At 35.8% G+C, this 20898-nt stretch overlaps 1 protein-coding gene across 1 annotated transcript in view; it reads right to left on the bottom strand.

The window, feature by feature from the left end:
* EYS (EGF-like photoreceptor maintenance factor) overlaps nt 1-20898 on the bottom strand; it is a 1677823-nt gene that overhangs the window by 1224517 nt on the left and 432408 nt on the right. The window contains exons 12-13 of the mRNA XM_027093793.1: nt 9278-9312; nt 8020-8141 (exon numbers count right to left, since the gene is read on the bottom strand). Of these exons, the coding sequence (XP_026949594.1) occupies nt 8020-8141; nt 9278-9312 (157 nt within the window). The remainder of the gene's footprint in view (nt 1-8019; nt 8142-9277; nt 9313-20898) is intronic.

The raw sequence follows: 20898 nt of genomic DNA, 5'->3' as shown, positions 1-20898 counted from the left end.
AGTTTCTTCAAACTTCTCATCTAAAAATCAGTTAATAATATAATTGTAGAGGGACCTTGAAGATGGCGGAAGAGGAAGACGCGGGAGACGACCTTCCTCCCCACAGATACACCAGAAATACATCTACACGTGGAACAACTCCTACAGAACACCTACTGAAGGCTGGCAGAAGACCTCAGACCTCCCAAAAGGCAAGAAACTCCCCACGTACCTGGGTAGGGCAAAAGAAAATAAGAAAAAAACAGAGACAAAAGAATAGGGACGGCACCTGCACCAGTGGGAGGGAGCTGTGAGGGAGGAAAAGTTTCCACACACTAGGAAGCCCCTTCGTGGGCGGAGACTGCGGGAGGCGGAGGGGGGAGCTTTCGAGCCGCGGAGGAGTGCACAGCAACAGGGGTGCGGAGGGCAAAGCGGGGAGATTCCCGCACAGAGGATCCGTGCCGACCAGCACTCACCAGCCCGAGAGGCTTGTCTGCTCACCCGCTGCGGCGGGCGGGGCTGCGAGCTGAGGCTCGGGTTTGGGTCGGAGCACAGGGAGAGGACTGGGGTTGGCGGCTTGAACATAGCCTGAAGGGGTTAGTGCACCACGGCTAGCCGGGAGGGAGTCCGGGGAAAAGTCTGCACCTGCCGAAGAAGCAAGAGACTTTTTCTTCCCTCTGTTCCGTGGTGCGCGAGGAGAGGGGTTTAAGAGCACTGCTTAAAGGAACTCCAGAGACGGGCATGAGCCGCGGCTAAAAGCGCGGACCCCAGAGACGGGCGGGAGACGCTAAGGCTGCTGCTGCTGCCACCAAGGGGCCTGCGTGCGAGCACAAGTCACTATCCACAACACTCTTCCGGGGAGCCTGTGCAGCCCGCCACTGCCAGGTTCCCGGGATCCAGGGACAACTTCCCCGAGAGAATGCACTGCGGGCCTCAGGCTGGTGCAATGTCACGCCGGCCTCTACCGCCTCAGGCCCACCCCTCACTCCTTGCCCCTCCCTCCCCCGGCCTGAGTGCGCCAGAGCCCCCGAATCAGCGGCTCCTTTAACCCCGTCCTGTCTGAGCAAAAAACAGACGCCCTCCAGCGACCTACACGCAGAGGCAAGGCCAAATCTAAAGCTGAGCCCCTGTGAGCTGTGAGAACAAAGAAGAGAAAGGGAAATCTCTCCCAGAAGCCTCAGAAACAGCGGATTAAAGCTCCACAATCAACTTGATGTACCCTGCATCTGTGGAATACATGAATAGACAACGAATCATCCCAAATTGAGGAGGTGGGCTTCGAGAGCAAGATCTATGATTTTTTCCCCTTTTCCTCTTTTTGTGAATGTGTGTGTGTATGCTTCTGTGTGAGATCTTGTCTGTATAGCTTTGCTTCCACCATTTGTCCTAGGGTTCTATCCGTCCATGTTTTTTTTTTAAACTTTATTTCTTAATAATTAATTTTAATAACTTTATTATACTTTACCTTCTTTCTTTCTTTCTTTCTTTCCTTCCTTCCCTCCTTTAGACAATGAATCATCCCAAATTGAGGAGGTGGTCTCTGAGAGCAAGATTTATGATTTTTTCCCCTTTACCTCTTTTTGTGAGGGTGTATGTGTATGCTTCTGTGTAAGATTTTGTCTGTATAGCTTTGCTTCCAACATTTGTCCTAAGGTTTTATCCGTCCCTTTTTTTTTCTAAATAATTATTTTTTTAATTCAATAACTTTATTATACTTTATTTTATTTTACTGTATCTTCTTTCTTTCTGTTTTTTTTCCTTCCTTCCCTCCTTCCTTCCTCCCTCCCTCCCTCCTTTCTTTCCTTCTGGCCTTCTTTCCTTCCTTGCTTCTTTCTTTCTTCCTTCCTTCCTTCCTTCCTTCCTTCCTTCCCTCCTTTCTTTCTTTCTTTCTTCATACTTCAACTAATTCTCTCTACTTTTTCTCCCTTTTATTCTGAGCCGTGTGGATGAAAGGCTCTTGGTGCTCCAGCCAGGAGTCAGGGCTCTGCCTCTGAGGTGGGAGAGCCAACTTCAGGACACTGGTCAACAAGAGACCTCCCAGCTCCACATAATATCAAATGGCGAAAATCTCCCAGAGACCTCCAGCTTCACTCAATGACCAGCAAGCTACAGTGCTGGACAACCTATGCCAAACAACTAGCAAAACAGGAACACAACCCCACCCATTAGCAGAGAGGCTGCCTAAAATCATAATAAGGCCACAGACACCCCAAAACACACCACCAGACGTGAACCTGCCCACTAGAGAGACAAGATCCAGCCTCATCCACCACAACACAGGTGCTAGTCCCCTCCACCAGGAAGCCTACACAACCTGCTGAACCAACATTAGTCACTGGAGACAGACATCAAAAACAGCGGGAACTACAAACCTGCAGCCTGCAAAAAGGAGACCCCAAACACAGTAAGATAAGCAAAATGAGAAGACAGAAAAACACACAGCAGATAAAGGAGCAAGATAAAAATGCCCCAGACCTAACAAATGAGGAGGAAATACGCAGTCTACCTGAAAAAGAATTCAGAATAATGATAGTAAGGATGATCCAAAATCTTGGAAATAGAATGGACAAAATGCAAGAAACAGTTAACAAGGACCTAGAAGAAATAAAGATGAAACAAGCAACGATGAACAACACAATAAATGAAATTAAAAGTACTCTAGATGGGATCAATAGCAGAATAACTGAAGCAGAAGAACGGATAAGTGACCTGGAAGATAAAATAGTCGAAATAACTACTGCAGAGCAGAATAAAGAAAAAAGAACTGAGGACAGCCTCAGAGACCTCTGGGACAATATTAAACACACAAACATTCGAATTATAGGAGTTCCAGAAGAAGAAGAGAAGAAGAAAGGGACTGAGAAAATATTTGAAGAGATTAGAGTTGAAAACTTCCTTAATATGGGAAAGGAAATAGTTAATCAAGTCCAGGAAGCACAGAGAGTCCCATATAGGATAAATCCAAGGAGAAATACGCCAAGACACATATTAATCAAACTGTCAAAAATTAAATACAAAGAAAGCATATTAAAAGCAGCAAGGGAAAAACAACAAATAACACACAAGGGAATCCTGATAAGGTTAAGAGCTGATCTCTCAGGAGAAACCCTACAAGCCAGAAGGGAGTGGCAGGACATACTGAAAGTCATGAAGGAGAAAATCCTGCAACCTAGACTACTCTACCCAGCAAGGATCTCATTCAGAATTGATGGAGAAATTAAAAACTTTACAGACAAGCAAAAGCTGAGAGAGTTCAGCACCACCAAACCAGCTTTACAACAAATGTTAAAGGAACTTCTCTAGACAAGAAACACAGGAGAAGGAAAAGACCTATAATAACGAACCCAAAACAATTTAGAAAATGGGAATAGGAACATACATATCGATAATTACCTTAAATGTAAATGGACTAAATGCTCCCACCAAAAGACACAGATTGGCTGAATGGGTACAAAAACAACACCCTTATATATGCTGTCTACAAGAGACCCACTTCAGACCTAGAGACACATACAGACTGAAAGCAAGGGGATGGAAAAAGATATTCCATGCAAATGGAAACCAAAACAAATCTGGAGTAGCAATTCTCATATCAGACAAAATAGACTTTAAAATAAAGACTATTAGAAGAGACAAAGAAGGACACTACATAATGATCAAGGGATCGATCCAAGAATATATAACAATTGTAATTATTTATGCACCCAACATAGGAGCACCTCAATACATAAAGCAAATACTAACAACCATAAAAGGTGAAATCGACAGTAACACATTCATAGTAGGGGACTTTAACACCCCACTTTCACCAATGGACAGATCATCCAAAATGAAAATAAATAAGGAAACACAAGCTTTAAATGATATATTAAACAAGATGGACTTAATTGATATTTATAGGACACTCCATCCAAAAACAACAGAATAAACATTTTTCTCAAGTGCTCATGGAACATTCTCCAGGATAGATCATATCTTGGGTCACAAATCAAGCCTTGGTAAATTTAAGAAAATTGAAATTGTATCAAGTATGTTTTCTGACCACAATGCCATGAGACATGAGATATCAATTACAGAAAAAGATCTGTAAAAAATACAAACACATGGAGGCTAAACAATACACTACTTAATAATGAAGTGATCACTCAAGAAATCAAAAAGGAAATAAAAAAATACCTAGAAACAAATGACAATGGAGACACAACGACCCAAAACCTATGGGATGCAGCAAAAGCACTTCTAAGGGGGAAGTTTATAGCAATACAAGCCCACCTTAAGAAGCAGTAAACATCTCAAATAAACAACCTAACCTTGCACCTCAAGCAATTAGAGAAAGAAGAACAAAAAACCCCCAAAGTTAGCAGAAGGAAAGAAATCATAAAAATCAGATCAGAAATAAATGAAAAAGAAATGAAGGAAACAATAGCAAACATCAATAAAACTAAAAGCTGGTTCTTTGAGAAGATAAACAAAATTGATAAACCATTAGCCAGACTCAACAAGAAAAAAAGGGAGAAGACTCAAATCAATAGAATTAGAAATGAAAAAGGAGAAGTAATAACTGACACTGCAGAAATACAAAGCATCATGAGAGATTACTACAAGCAACTCTATGCCAATAAAATGGACAACCTGGAAGAAATGGACAAATTCTTAGAAATGCACAACCTGCCGAGACTGAATCAGGAAGAAATAGAAAATATGAACAGACCAATCACAAGCACTGAAATTGAAACTATGATTAAAAATCTTCCAACAAACAAAAGCCCAGGACCAGAAGGCTTCACAGGCGAATTCTATCAAACATTTAGAGAAGAGCTAACACGTATCCTTCTCAAACTCTTCCAAAATATAGCAGAAGGTGGAACACTCCCAAATTCCTTCTACGAGGCCACCATCACCTTGATACCAAAACCAGACAAGGATGTCACAAAGAAAGAAAACTACAGGCCAATATCACTGATGAACATAGATGCAAAAATCCTCAACAAAATACTAGCAAACAGAATCCAACAGCACATTAAAAGGATCATACACCATGATCAAGTGGGGTTTATTCCAGGAATGCAAGGATGCTTCAATATATGCAAATCTATCAATGTGATAAACCATATTAACAAATTGAAGGAAAAAAAAAACATATGATCATCTCAATAGATGCAGAGAAAGCTTTTGACAAAATTCAGCACCCGTTTATGATAAAAACACTGCACAAAGTAGGCATAGAGGGAACTTTCCTCAACATAATAAAGGCCATATATGACAAGCCCACAGCAAACATCATCCTCAATGGTGAAAAACTGAAAGCATTTCCACTAAGATCAGGAATAAGACAAGGTTGCCCACTCTCACCACTCTTATTCAACATAGTTTTGGAAGTTTTAGCCACAGTAATCAGAGAAGAAAAAGAAATAAAAGGAATCCAAATCAGAAAAGAAGAAGTAAAGCTGTCACTGTTTGCAGATGACATGATACTATACATAGAGAATCCTAAAGATGCTACCAGAAAACTACTAGAGCTAATCAATGAATTTGGTAAAATAGCAGGATACCAAATTAATGCACAGAAATCTCTGGCATTTCTATATACTAATGATGAAAAATCTGAAAGTGAAATCAAGAAAACACTCCCATTTACCATTGCAAGAAAAAGAATAAAATATTTAGGAATAAACCTACCTAAGGAGACAAAAGACCTGTATGCAGAAAATTATAAGACACTGATGAAAGAAATTAAAGATGATACAAATAGATGGAGAGATATACCATGTTCTTGGATTGGAAGAATCAACATTGTGAAAATGACTCTACTACCCAAAGCAATCTATAGATTCAATGCAATCCCTATCAAACTACCACTGGCATTTTTCACAGAACTAGAACAAAAAATTCGCAATTTGTATGGAAACACAAAAGATCCCGAATAGCCAAAGCAATCTTGAGAATGAAAAACGGAGCTGGAGGAATCAGGCTCCCTGACTTCAGACTATACTACAAAGCTACAGTAATCAAGACAGTATGGTACTGACACAAAAACAGAAATATAGATCAATGGAAGAGGATAGAAAGCCCAGAGATAAACCCACGCACATATGGACACTTTATCTTTGATAAAGGTGGCAGGAATGTACAGTGGAGAAAGGACAGCCTCTTCAATAAGTGGTGCTGGGAAAACTGGACAGGTACATGTAAAAGTATGAGATTAGATCACTCCCTAACACCATACACAAAAATAAGCTCAAAATGGATTAAAGACCTAAATGTAAGGCCAGAAACTATCAAACTCTTAGAGGAAAACATAGGCAGAACACTCTATGACATAAATAACAGCAAGATCCTTTCTGACCCACCTCCTAGAGAAATGGAAATAAAAACAAAAATAAACAAATGTTACCTAATGAAACTTCAAAGCTTTTGCACAACAAAGGAAACCATAAACAAGACCAAAGGACAACCCTCAGAATGGGAGAAAATATTTGCAAATGAAGCAACTGACAAAGGATTAATCTCCAAAATTTACAAGCAGCTCATGCAGCTCAATAACAAAGAAAAACAAACAACCCAATCCAAAAATGGGCAGAAGACCTAAATAGACATTTCTCCAAAGAAGATATACAGAGTACCAGCAAACACATGAAAGAATGCTCAACATCATTAATCATTAGAGAAATGCAAATCAAAACTACAATGAGATATCATCTCACACCAGTCAGAATGGCCATCATCAAAAAATCTAGAAACAATAAATGCTGGAGAGGGTGTGGAGAAAAGGGATCACTCTTGCACTGCTAGTGGGAATGTGAATTGGTTCAGCCACTATGGAGAACAGTATGGAGATTCCTTAAAAATCTAGAAATAGAACTACCATATGACCCAGCAATCCCACTACTGGGTATATACCCTTAGAAAACCAAAATTCAAAAAGAGTCATGTACCAAAATGTTCATTGCAGCTCTATTTACAATAGCCCGGAGATGGAAACAACCTAAGTGCCCAATATCAGATGAATGGATAAAGAAGATGTGGCACATATATACAATGGAATATTACTCAGCCATAAAAAGAAACGAAATTGAGCTATTTGTAATGAGGTGGATAGACCTAGAGTCTGTCATACAGAGTGAAGTATGTCAGAAAGAAAAAGACAAATTCCGTATGCTAACACATATATATATAGAAGTTAAGAAAAGAAAAAAAAATGTCATGAAGAACCTAGGGGTAAGACAGGAATAAATATACAGATCTACTGGAGAATGGACTTGAGGATATGGGGAGGGGGAGGGGTGAGCTGTGACAGGGCGAGAGAGAGTCATGCACATATATACACTAACAAACGTAAGGTAGATAGCTAGTAGGAAGCAGCCGCATGGCACAGGGATATTGGCTCGGTGCTTTGTGACCACCTGGAGGGGTGGGATAGGGAGGGTTGGAGGGAGAGAGATGCAAGAGGAAAGAGATATGGGAACATATGTATATGTATAACTGATTCACTTTATTATAAAGCAGAAACTAACACACCATTGTAAAGCAATTATACCCCAATAAAGATGTTTAAAAAAATATATATATATAATATAATTGTAGTATGGAACATGTGGATAGTAAATGTTGTAAAATTTACCAATAATTTGACTAAAATAATCCAAACTCATGATTAATTTATAAGAAATAATTTGAATTTAATTTAATAGACCCACTAAGGACACGTATTGTGGCACTGATTTTGCATGGAATGACCCGAAACAATGCTGAAATGGCAAAAGCGTGTTTTGAAGAAATAAGGGTATTCGTAAGATGAGCCACATCTGGACATTGCATTTCCAGGTTAAAATTTGTTTATTCCTTTTTTGACTGGACATCTGCACTTTGGTATTTGCAAATTTTAAATGAATGTGACACTATCTTTTCAGGAAATGGCTCTTCACCTTAATACCATTATTTTAATTAATTGATGTAAAGTGAAAACAATGTCCGGATATATCCCAAAGACATCGTGAATTACAAATATTTTTGTAAAGAAACAATGAATATATTACTCACCGATAGCCATTGTCAAGGTCAGTACAGGTGGAATTGTTCTTACAGGGATTCTTTTTGCAGTCATTGAATTCTTGTTCACAAAAATATCCTTCCCAACCAGAAAGGCACACGCATTGGTGGTTCTAAGGGAATATGAAAATTATACAACCTTTAGGTCATTTCTTATTACTCTTGGTTATTTTGATCTCTGTCAATTTATGATTTTTTTCAATTTTTATAGAATGTCAATACTTGTCAAAAATTACTTTACCGCAGTTTAAAAACTATGTGAATGGTATTGTTTAGTATCTAATTCAATAAAAGTTAATATTTATGTGTCAAGCTCATAATACAGAGCTATTGATCTTGTTAAATGTTAATATAAAAGTAGTGTATTAGTAATATGAAGACTAGTGATTGTGTAAAACTAAATAACTAAATGTGGTACTTGGCAACTAGCTCATGAGTTAAAAAAATAACTACAACAAAATAAACCTGACAGCTTTGTGATATTACTTACAAATAATTAACTTATGTAAGTGTAGTATTGTTCATTTATTGAAATTGTAAAACTTTGCATATTATTTTTCTGAAGAATCAAATTGGTCTATAATAATATTCAAAATACTGGAAGCAAAATTGCTTTTCCTGATTGGGCAAATAGAAAAACAACCCAAAAGACACCTCAAATTATGGTGGGACAGTAATTTATACATTAAAAATAATTTTGAAGACTAGAGCTCTTTTCAAAAACTTAGAATTTGTGCTCTAAGGTTTAGCAATTCTAGATTTAGAAATACGAAAAATTGTAGCATCAATGTTAGGTGTTATCTTGATCTTCTCTGTTCAGTACCAGTAGCCACTGACCACCTGTGGTTATAGAGCATTGAAATGTGCCTGGTCCCAAATGAGGCTGTAAGTATAAAATACACACTGGATTTGGAAAAGTTAATATTAAAAAAGAATATAAATTATCTCACTAATAATTTTATTACATGTTGTAATGGTAATAATTTGGATATATAGAGTTAAACACACGATTGTATTATTAAAATTAATTTCATCTGTTTCTTTGAACTTTTTTTTAATGTGGCTGCTAGAAAATTTACTGAACACACATAGATTTTGTTACATTTCTAATGGACAGAGCTGTGTCAGGTGATGCCAGCCCAACTTTTCACTTGTGTGTTGGAGTTGAGTCTACGTAGTTCTGTGAACACACAAGAGCAGGAGCTCTCTGAGATGGGAAAACGTGTTCTGGTGTAATACATTCCAGTACCTTGAGAAGGCCTGGCACCAGTGGACGCTTAATACCTGTTGATTGAACAATGGAAACAATGATAGGAAAAATAATGTAAAATATGAAGTTAGTACACAAAACAGACTTCACAAAGATTCTATACCTTTACTATAGGTAGACAGAAAGTTCGTAAAGTTCAAACATTCCAGTCAACTAAATTTTTTCACCAGAGAAACACATACATTCATGCTCAATGTAGATGAATTTAGGTTACAATAATCCAAATGTATGAGTAGCTCCACTGAGGTCCCAGCTTTAGTTTTCAGCTACTTGTGAAAAGCAGAGGGGTGAGAGTGGCCATACCAAGACCAGATTTTACTCCTGAACATGTGTTCATTCTCCACTCAGAGTTCTCACTCTCAGTACTTATGGTCTGCTGGATTTCAGTAGCAATTTTTTCCTGTGTTCTGCCTGTATCATTGTGAATTTCCTCAGAGTTTGGCAGTATTCAGAAAGTTTTCATTGATTGCATTTAGCTTATTTCTTTGTCCTTCTCTTTTGTGTAAGCGTTACAAAGAGGACTTACAAGAAAATTGAAGGTAATGATCATATTTTGTTTAATGCATATGCTATTTGAAATGGAAGCAATTCTATTACAGGCAAGACTAAGCATTTTCTGTAGTGAATGGGGGACCATGACCCAACCTAGTGATAGACAGAAGGGCAGATCAGGATGCAGGATGGATGTCCGTAACCCGTGGACCATGTGAGGTGCCCTTTAGTTATTTCTGGCAATTCACCTTCAAAGGGGTGTCAATTGTTTCTGTTAAGACAAATGCATGAGTATACTGCTCGTTTTTATTTTGACGTATCAGTAGTAATTTGAAACAAATTCAGTGAGTGAGCAAAAAAGCCAAACAAATTTCTTTGCCATTAAAGCCATATATTTCTTATTGGTATTCTTGATGATTTAATAATGAGTAGAAAATTGCCATGCATTTAATGATCTAATTATCACTAAAGTGTCAGGTACCAAAGCAGTGATCTCCAGATATGATGGAGTCTGTATGAAACAGAAACAAAGTGATCAAGGAAATAGACATTTTTCTAATATTAAACATGAAAAAAATATAAATGTTGCAGAGAGCAGAATATTAAGTAGAATTAACCCATAGTTCAACTATTTCTATTCATTTGTTTCTTACTTGATTCAGAAGAATTATTCTGAACTTAGATATTCTTAGTGCAAAGCACTTTCCCAATCATCACTATAAAGTTAATTAATTCCAGTAACTTAAAATAATAAAGCTGACACACTACTTTTAAGCCATATTACCTTGGCATTCCATAATCATATAATAATATTTTGAGTTACTTTTCCTGAGGAGGAAAATGTATTTAAATGTGTTTACTAAAACGAGTAAAAATTTGTATAATTTGTGAGGTTGGTGTCACATTGTTTTTACCTCTTAATGCAAAATAGACATTTGTCTTCCTGCCAAATTCAGATAAAAAGTTTTCATAGTTTGAAAATACATAGTGAGTAGGAGACAGAAAAGACAGAAGATGATAAAAGATGACACAGATCCAACTCAGTGAACTACACAGCCAGTGAGACAGAAGACAAAGTGGTCAAATTTGGTAGGTATAATAACTACATATATAACACACTCTATATAATATTCTGCATGTAACTATGTAGTAGCAGTTTAGTTTTTCAGGCCATGAGCTAGATATTTTAAATCCTTGTGATCAGTGACAAATATACATGTGTAAGAAGGTTAGCATAATTCTGAATATAAATTTTGAAGTCTGAGAGATGACATTTGAACACCAGCTTTGTGGCTTATTAAATATCCATACATGGATGGGGTATTGAATTTCTATTGCTGTGTAGAAAATTACCACAAATTTAGCAGCTTTAAACATAAATTTGCTGTCTCACATTTTCTGTGGTTCTTATGTCCAGACACAGGTGAGTCAAGTCCTTTGCTTAAAGTCTCACCGGGCTAAAACAAGGTATTGACTGGGGTTATGATCTCATCTGAGGCTTGGGGTCCTTTTCCAAACAGTGGCTGTCAGTAAAATTTATTGCATTGTGGCCCTAGGACTTGGGTCTGGTCACTTGCTAGTTGCCAGGCATGGATGGCTCTCAGATCCAGATGGTGTCACATCCTTGGCACATGGCCTTGTCTTCTCAAAGCACAGTGGGGTGGCTTGTTCCTTCAAGGCCAACAGGGGAGCACCTGCTCCTGTGTCTTGTCTCCTTTAAGGACCCATCTAATTAGGTCAGGCACACCCGAGATAATCTTACATTTGATAAATCAAAGTCAGCTGATTAGGGACCTTAGTTACACCTGTAAAATCTCTTTTTCCATATAAAGTAACATAAATGGTAGTACTATCTCACTATTTTCACAGGTCTTACTTATGCTCAAGGAGAGTAGGTTTTACAGGACATGTGCACTAGGAGGTGGAGATCTTGGGGCCATTTTATAATTCTGCCTAACACATCTGCTAACCTACTTAATTTATCTAAGTAAACTATATAAGTTATCTAAGCCTCAGGTGCATTTATACATAAAGTACCAATAATGTCTACTTCATATGCTTATTTTGAGCATTGCATGCCGTAATGATTTGGCTTGGCCTAGTAATGACATGCTTGGCCTAGTGACCAATAATCACCACTAATCAATAGCAACCATTCCTTCCAGGCTTGCCAGACTAGATCTGACAAGGTCAAAGTACAACACACAACAAGTACTGCACTTGAACATAATTATCCATATCGACATTATTTCTTTGTATAGTAAGACCCCTACATACGAATGAGTTCTGTTCTGAGAGTGTGTTCGTTAAGTCCAACAAAGTTAGCCTAGGTACCCAACTAACACAGTCGGCTATATAGTACTGTACTGTAATAAGTTTATAATACCTTTTACACAAATAATACATAAAAAACAAACACAAAAATAAAGAAAACATTTTTAGTCTTGCAGTATGGTACCTTGAAAAGTACAGTAGTACATCACAACAGCTGGCACTTCTTAGCAGTACCAGCTACATCACTGCTGCTTTTACACTTGCTTCTGTACATCCTGGGCTTGAAATAAAGATAGTGTACTACTGTACCCTACACAGTAAAGTATACAGTAAAGTACACAAAAGCACAGCCGATTGTAGAGGATCCACGCACGTGACAAAGTACGTCAGACACATGAACTAACTTACGCAACTGGACATGCAAATGCACGTCCACATCTTTGAAAGTTTGAAACTTGAAGGTTCATATGTAAGGAAATTACTGTATGAACAATTTTCATTATTTTGTTATTTTTATTTTATTATTTAAAATATTTACTTTTCATTATTTCTTTTATGAACAATTTTTCATTACTATTATTTATTATTATTATTTTACATTACTTCTTTGTATGAACGTACTGAAGGATAAAGATTATCAGACTAGGAAAACAAAGATGAAAGAGGAGGAGAGAGAGAATTCAGCAATGTATCGATTACAAACACAAACTTAAACAATATGGACAAATTTCAGATAATAAATTAGGAAAATTGATCAAGAAATAGTGGAAAATCTTACTAAATAAGTAAACATTTTTAAATGCACCAAAAAGGGAGATTGACAGTATGCTTACAAAGACAAATAAAATTGCTTCCAAATCTTTAATTCTTCTCTTATGTCATATAGATGCAGAAAACAGAAAAGCAGGGGAACTACCCAACTTAAATTTTGAGACTAATAAAGTCTAGATACCAAAATCTGGCAAGCATATAACAAGAAATGCAAACTCAGTCAATCTTATGTGATCAAAAAAAGTAAAATTGAAAAAAATAATTTTAAGTAATTGAATCTAAGAGTGTCTTCAAGATTTGTTCTATTATGAGCAGGTAATTTGTTTTTGTCTTACAGAAATAAAAGTATGCTTCAATAGAAGAAACTCTATTAAAGAAGGAAAAAATGGTTTGACCATCTCAGATTCAGAAAAAAACATTATATAATTCAACACACATTCATAAAAATTCTCTTATCAAATGAGAACTTTTCAAGAATGTCCTTATATTAATAAAAGCTATTTACCAAACAAACAAGCAAACAACAACAAAAAATCCTGCCAAACCTCATTTTGCCAAAAACAACTAGAGAAACTGAGTAAAATACATAGAACAATGATTGAATTCTGAAAAGAACAACCAAAACAGATTGCATCTCATAAATTCTGGAGAGAAGGGAAGCAAACTAAAGTAAGATCACTCTTGCCCTTGATTTTAATGCCAGGACATTTGCTTTCTTAAATTCAGGTAAATAGAAGCAGCTGGAGCTTGCAACAATTTTCCTGGAATGAATATATATATATATATATATATATGTATGTATTCAACTCTGTTGAGGAGAGAGGTCCATGAAGAAAAGAACAAACAAATGATCCCAAATGTTGAGGAGCAATCATTTGGAGACATTTGTTGCCTAGCGTGAAACTACCCAATGTAAGCAGAAAGCAGCTAAAGTGAATAGCAAAGATTCAGTAGTCTTGTGTTCCAGGAAAGGTCGAAGTTGGAGTTTAGGGCCTGTAAGATGCAATGGTCCTGCGAAACACTTTTTGCTTTCATGGAAACCCCAAGGTCTAGAAGTAAAACAAACCAGCCAAACTCCCAGCCCAGATCATGCTAAAACCCCACTCTACATTTTAGTTGAGGTCATCGATCTGTGTTCTGTTGTCCTGCCAGAGAAATGAAGTGCTCTTTGGAGGAAGTTAACATTAGAGGAAATTTTTCAATATTTGATAACAAAATGTCTGGTATTCAATAAAAAATTAAAGAATGTTGATGACCAAAATTCAAGAGAAAATCAGAAAGTAGGAACAGATTATTCAGAGTAAATGACTATAATTAATATATGTGAGAATATAGAAGACAAAATAGATAATTTCACTAGAAACCTGCTATAAAAAAGTCAAAAAAAAATACTGTGATTTGGAAATAATAATAATTGAAATTTAATCATTTATTCCATTATTTTAATAAAATCTTAGCAGAGGATTAGTAGTAAGTATCCAGACTGAAGTACATAAAGACAAAAGAATAAAGAAGTCAGAAAAAAAACTGTCAAATATGGGAAATAATAAAAAGAATTGAAATATTAAAGAGGGAGAAGAGAAACTGGATAAGAGCAATATTTGAAAAAAATACTGCCTGAGAATTGTCTAAAGATAACAGAAGACAGTAACCACAGATTTAGAAAGATCTCCAGACCTATGCTGGATTAAGCACAAAGAAAACACTATCTAGGGTAAAACTGCTGATAATGAAAGAAAGAGTAAATCTTAAAAGCAGCCAAAGAACAAAGACACTTACTTTCAAAGGGACATCAGGTCTGACAATTTACTTCCCAACAGTGGAAGCAAGAACCAGTAGAACAATATGATAATGGACTGCGAGAAATTAAGTGCCAACCTAAAAGTCCACCCCTATGAAACATATCCTTCAACTGGGGAAGAAGAAAAACTCCTTTTAAGAAAAAACAAAGCTTGAGGATTTACTGCAGTATGTAAGATTGCAGGGATTTGATGAGAGACAGCCAGGATTTAAAATCAAGCTCCATGAATTATTAGCTAAATAATAATAAGCCTGCTACTTAATCTCAAGGAACATCAGAAATAATGGTACCTGACTGATGAGGGTGGAGGATTAAATGAGTCCTTAGGATAGGACTTCATATGATATCTGACTCACAGTCAGACACCAGTAACTTAACTAAAATGTTCTCTTACCCGTGACCTTTCCAGGTAATCTAAACTACTCTTGTGCATTGGATTCCTGCTTCTCTGGCATTCTTCCATCTGGAATATCTTCACTTACTTCCCGTGACCTCTGCCCCAACTTTTGAAATTTGGTTCCTCCCTCCAGGTCAAAACAAATGCCACATTCTACCTGAAGCTTTGATCATTTCCTCCAGTATACTTCCCTTTCTCACAATTACTGTTTTATTGTTCATGACACTTTTTATGTATACTAGTTACATACGTGTTCCACCTTATGCTTGGTACTTACCATATTTTAAAATAACTTACTTATTTTATTGTGTATTTTTCTAACTTGTAAAATATAAAGTCAAATCTGTTTTGTCCACCAATTATCACTATCTTGAATACTATCTTATATTTGACTGAAAGAATGGGTGTTAAATCATGGAATATATATGATATTAATTGTTAATATGTAGTCCAGAAAATATTTTATTTATAATTTCTAGATATTCAGTCATCTCATTTTCCTAACAAGAAAAATTATATTTTAGAATTCCTTTAAATAGCCCTTCCTTACAATCAACTAAAACTAGTTCTATAAATGAGGATTGAAAATCCCAATGAAAGAAGAATTAGACTGACTCCATTATGAAGTGTTTACATATTGAGGTAATTATATTTGATTGTCTTAGCCACAAAATTCATCTTACTTTATGAAACTTACTTTTCGATTCCTGAAAATTTAGATACACACTAAAAGAATAAAAATTTAAAAAACACTTATATTGTTGTCTTTTTCTAATTCATTACTCATATGATCCTAGGAAGAAGGACAAAGATTTAGTTTTTCACTAATAAAATGAAAAAAATTGAAAATCCATAATGAGTTCAGTTCTTGTAAGAATAAAGGGCTCTGCCTGTTGACTTATTGTCCGTTTCCTTTTAATATTATTTTAAGTACTTAGTCTAATCTTTAAAGACTTATAGAATTAACCATAGACATGAAGACTTCCAAATACTGGATAAAGTGATACTCAGGGTTAGACATGAATATGGTCATCTTTATTCTTAAAAACAAACAAGCAAAACTATGTTAACATTATTTCTTTCAGCTGGAGAAAATGATTTATCTTGGTTCTTTAAATCTAAAATGAAATAATATGTATTATTCTGACAGAAAGTTAATGTAATATTTTAAAAAAATTTCTATAAAAAGTTATAAATGTTGAATCTGATTGAACATATTCTGAAATAAAGCAATGGAAATATATGTTAAATTGAGTGATAGTTTCAAGGCAGAACTGTTTTAGAAAAACACAATTTCTTTAACTTGGGAAAATCTGATATAAATATGTGAAGAATATGAAAAGCCACACATTAGATGTGGATATTAATAGAGCATAAATGAAACTATGCTGACCTTTTAAAACACTTTCTAAAGGAAATATAAGCCGCTAAGAAATTTAGTCACTGTTTTCATGTAAAGATACTTTTTGCTAGTGATAAAAGAGCAAATTAGCATTTTAGTGCCTATTCTAAATGAGAAAATGACATTAAGCGCAAATTTCCACTTTTATTTGCTATATTCTAGTCAATCTACTCATAAAATTCATATTATATTCTTCAAAATAATCTCAGCTCTTTGTCTACTCTGCTATTTTGGATCTGTAGTCTCTATTAGCAATCCATTTGTGATAATGTAGCTCTCTTATTGCATGTCCTACCTTCAGAAACTATTTGTGATCCTTTCCAAAGGGTTCCTCTACCTTTAACAATGCTTTTTGTTTGTTTGTTTTTAAAGAAAGAGTTTAAAACTAGAATAAAAGAGCTTAGGCTACCAGCACCAGAATTTTATTCCTCACTGATAACATAGCTATGATGGGAAAAGAGTTTACCTGCCATTGAGGTGTACTGTTCCAGCACATTCTTATATCTTCAATACTGCTTTCCATACTGACTCAATTTGACAACTGGAGATATAATCTATTACATAAAACTTTATCCCCAGGGCATAGATAGTACTTAAAAATACAAAAAACATAAACTTCTGAGGAACTGTCACCAACATAAAGGTGTCAGAATATGAATGCAATTCTGCTACAGATAGTTTAGATGTTTGGGACAATTACTTTTTGGTCTGAAAGCCAAATGACAATAATACAAGCACACCATGAACTAAAAATCATTTTGCCCCATCAGGCTTTTTCTAAGATACATTGCAGAAGGATGATACGTAATTCCTTTTCTCACGCTCAGTTTTCTAGCACATTAGAAAGCCCATAGCACTTTACATCTTTTATTGCTCCAAACTGTCTTAAACATTAGATTATTTGGCTCAGTTATTTTAAAGATTTTTGTTTGTTAATTGTAAATAAGAAACTCTCATACAATCACATTTCCCTAGGGTGTGTAAATAAATAAAGCAGTGAAAAGCAGTTGTGCTCTTACTGAGCAGGGCGGGGAGCCCAGAGCCCTGCTGGTTTAGCTATCCTAGCCTCTCTCTCCACACCAGCCCCTAAGGACAGCATTCACCCACATCAGAGTCTCAAAACGCAGATTGAAAAGCACTGATCCATTCAACTTATTCCATTTTATAATGAGAAAGCTGAACCCGTAGAGGCTAATTGCTCAAACTGCTGTAACTAGTTGACGGCAAAACAGAATTAGAGGGCTTCCCTGGTGGCGCAGTGGTTGAGAGTCCACCTGCCGATACAGGAGTCACGGGTTCTTTACACCGGTCCAGGAAGATCCCACATGCTGCGGAGCGGCTGGGCCCGTGAGCCATGGCCGCTGAGCCTGCGTGTCCGGAGCCTGTGCTCCGCAACGGGAGAGGCCACAGCAGTGAGAGGCCCGCGTACCGCAAAAAAAACACAAAAAAATACACAGAATTAGAACTCATGTCTCCTGACTCTTTGTCTAGTATTCACAAATGTAGCAAAAAAATCAGTTAAAAACGTCTGGTAAATTAATACATTCAGATATATATTTTCTGAAATATACCATGAAAACAATCTGAGAATTTTGTTAAGGTAACTTTCAAATCAGGTATGTTGAATATTCCCTTTTAATATATGAATTTATTTATATATATATATATATATATATATATATATATATATATATATATTCTCTTTTCTCTGTATATTATTAAGTAGCTAGATAGTCTAGTTGACACCAAAATGATGCTGTACAAATAGCAGTGACCAATAGTCATTAACTTTACCCTCATAATAGAGATGCTAAAGGAGAAAGCCTGGAGGTTAACAGTATAACCAATGTTAATCGCTTATAACTGACGTTCTAACACGTAGTTTGAGTTGTACATGCATGGAATAAGGAGATCTACCCTGGCTCTACAGGTGATTTTCAGGTTGGATATGGACAGCTTTCATGCTCACTGAGCTTGATGTAGCAGTAGCTACAGTAAATATCATCACTTTGACTGAAGAATGCAGCCAACAGTCACGAGGTGTTTGCAGCCTCAGGATATATGAAAATCAGTGTGGCTGAAAGTTTTCAGACCATGAATAGGAACTCATTTACAGCATAGTGACCCCAAGGGAAATAAGCATCTCTAACCATAGAAAAGTAAGCCAGGCTTTTACACAGCAGAAGTAGAAGCAAGTACCAAGCAAACAATGTAATATTTGCCTATTGTTTTAGATACTTTCAATAACTCCTTGCAATAGATCATTTTATCACTTGGTAAAGTAAAATAAACTAATGAATATGACAAATTGTTAAGATATTTCAAATATGGTTTTACAGTTATTTTGACTATTTTATATTATGTAAAACTTTTTGTTCTTGATATTTTAAATTTATTAGGATTTTTAACTTAATTCTGCAAAATTAGGTGGAGGTTTTCTTTAGTTTTTAAACAGAAAGTATTTATGTGTAACACTAGGTAGATAGATGATAGATGGATAGGTAGATAGATACAATATATTGCATATAATTATAGATATATCTAGCATATATAACAATAAATGCATATAGTATATTTCAAATACATTTTACATTATATATATAATCTGAATCTAAAGCTTATTTTCAGAGTTATTTAGCAAATACCACATATTATAGTGTTTCTGCCTCTTTTTTCCCCCTTTTTTAAACATAATTATTTCCTAACAATTTCCAAGAGGAATTCTAGCACATCACAGTTAGAAGAGCACTGGTTAGAGTCATAATGTAAGACCTAATGTAAGTCATAATTGCCATGACCTTAATGATTATTGAATACTTTGTTTATCTGTAGGTTGCAGTTCTTTGATAGGAGAGCTGTTTCGTCTTATGGTTAACCATAATGATTTTATCACAGGTTAATAAGCTACCTTTGCAACAGAATTAGTAGCAAGAAGGGTGAAATAAGAACTCAGCCACAAGTGTTGTAACCAAGAAAGCAGCAGGCAGGAAGGGCTAAGACGGTGTAACAATGCTCAGATAAGTGTGAACTCCAGTTTCAGATAGCCTCTTGTCATCAGCCTGTTGGGATCCATGAATCCAATAATAATTTCAAGAAACAAATGTGGTATTCTCAAATGTCATTAACTATGAAAGCAAGCCCTCTGAGATGTGTTTGGCATTTTAGAATTTAATATTATTGATTTGATTACTACTGCCCTTCCTCCTCAGGTAATCAGATGGGTCTTTCTTCTTTTGTTTCTTCTTTTTCTACTTATTCGTTTATTCATTTTGCGTGTGTGTGTGTGGAATCAGGGAATAAAGGCTGTGTTTTCATTCTATCGATAAGTAAATATTTTCTACATAAATTAAACCACTTATGGGTTCTTATATATCTTCCACATATATTAAACCATTGACATAATGTGAATGGAGACAGGAATGAATCCCCTGGAAGGGTCAGAGTGTTTGGCCTGGTCTAGGAGGCTGCTGCATGTAGGCCACTGAGAAACTCATCTAACTGCTCCTAACTGGTCATAATATTTATATAAATAAACGTGGACTAGGTCACTAACTCTTTCAATCTTAAAATGATCATGTTTTTTATTGCTCTATTTAAATTTCCCAGAAGATCCAGGTGTTAACAAGGACAGTGGCTCTACTGCGCCTAGTGTTCTACCAGCTCTCTAGAGCATTCCTCGTGATTCCTTAATTCCCGTTTAACAAAATTATGTTCCGAAATGACAGCTGGGAACACAGTAAGTTTTTCTTGGAAGAGCCACTGTTAAAGTATACCTTTGTTTCTAATCTCTTAGACCAGTTCATGAGGCAAGATGTGTTTTTAAAAAACACACAGAGAGAAATATCTTATCATGTCATAATAATCAATATTTATTCACTAAGAACATCAGATAAATTAATCTTAATGTGTTTTAGTTAAACAAAGTCAATAGCCATTGTCATATACAGAAAGGAAGCAGAGTCTCCAATGACCTTGGATTTGAAGTTTACAAGTACTTTTTCAGGTAGTTTCTTTTTATTCTGTTAACATAAATATTTATAATAAGAGGAAATTTCTAAGTATGAAACATAAAAGTAATTTGTTAATATGTGATAATATTAAATCACTAATAACTTTATAATCATATATCATATAATCATTTTCTTTCCAAATCATGTAACATTTTAAGCAATCATCTTAAAATGTTAAGACAAAAATAATTTTGGAAGAACATGTTTTTTCTTTGTCAGAAGTTCTTTCTCTAGGTGTGGTAAGCTACTATCCTGACTAAAAGCCTACCTTCCAAAGATGGTTACTATAAGTATTTCAGCTGATAGTGTTATGGAGATTCCCTTGTATGTTATTTGTTGCTTTTTTTCCCCTTACTGCTTTTAATATTTTTTCTTCTTTCTTTCTTTCTCTTTCTTTCTTTCTTTCTTCTTTCTTTCTTTCTTTCTTTCTTTCTTTCTTTCTTTCTTTCTTTC

This window comes from Aethalodelphis obliquidens, unplaced genomic scaffold, assembly GCF_003676395.1.
Source record: "Aethalodelphis obliquidens isolate GAN/ISIS:26980383/991018 unplaced genomic scaffold, ASM367639v1 scaffold3, whole genome shotgun sequence".
Lineage (NCBI taxonomy): Eukaryota > Metazoa > Chordata > Mammalia > Artiodactyla > Delphinidae > Aethalodelphis > Aethalodelphis obliquidens.
The sequence above is the reverse complement of the archived record's forward strand: the minus strand, read 5'-3'. Positions and strand labels throughout refer to the sequence as shown.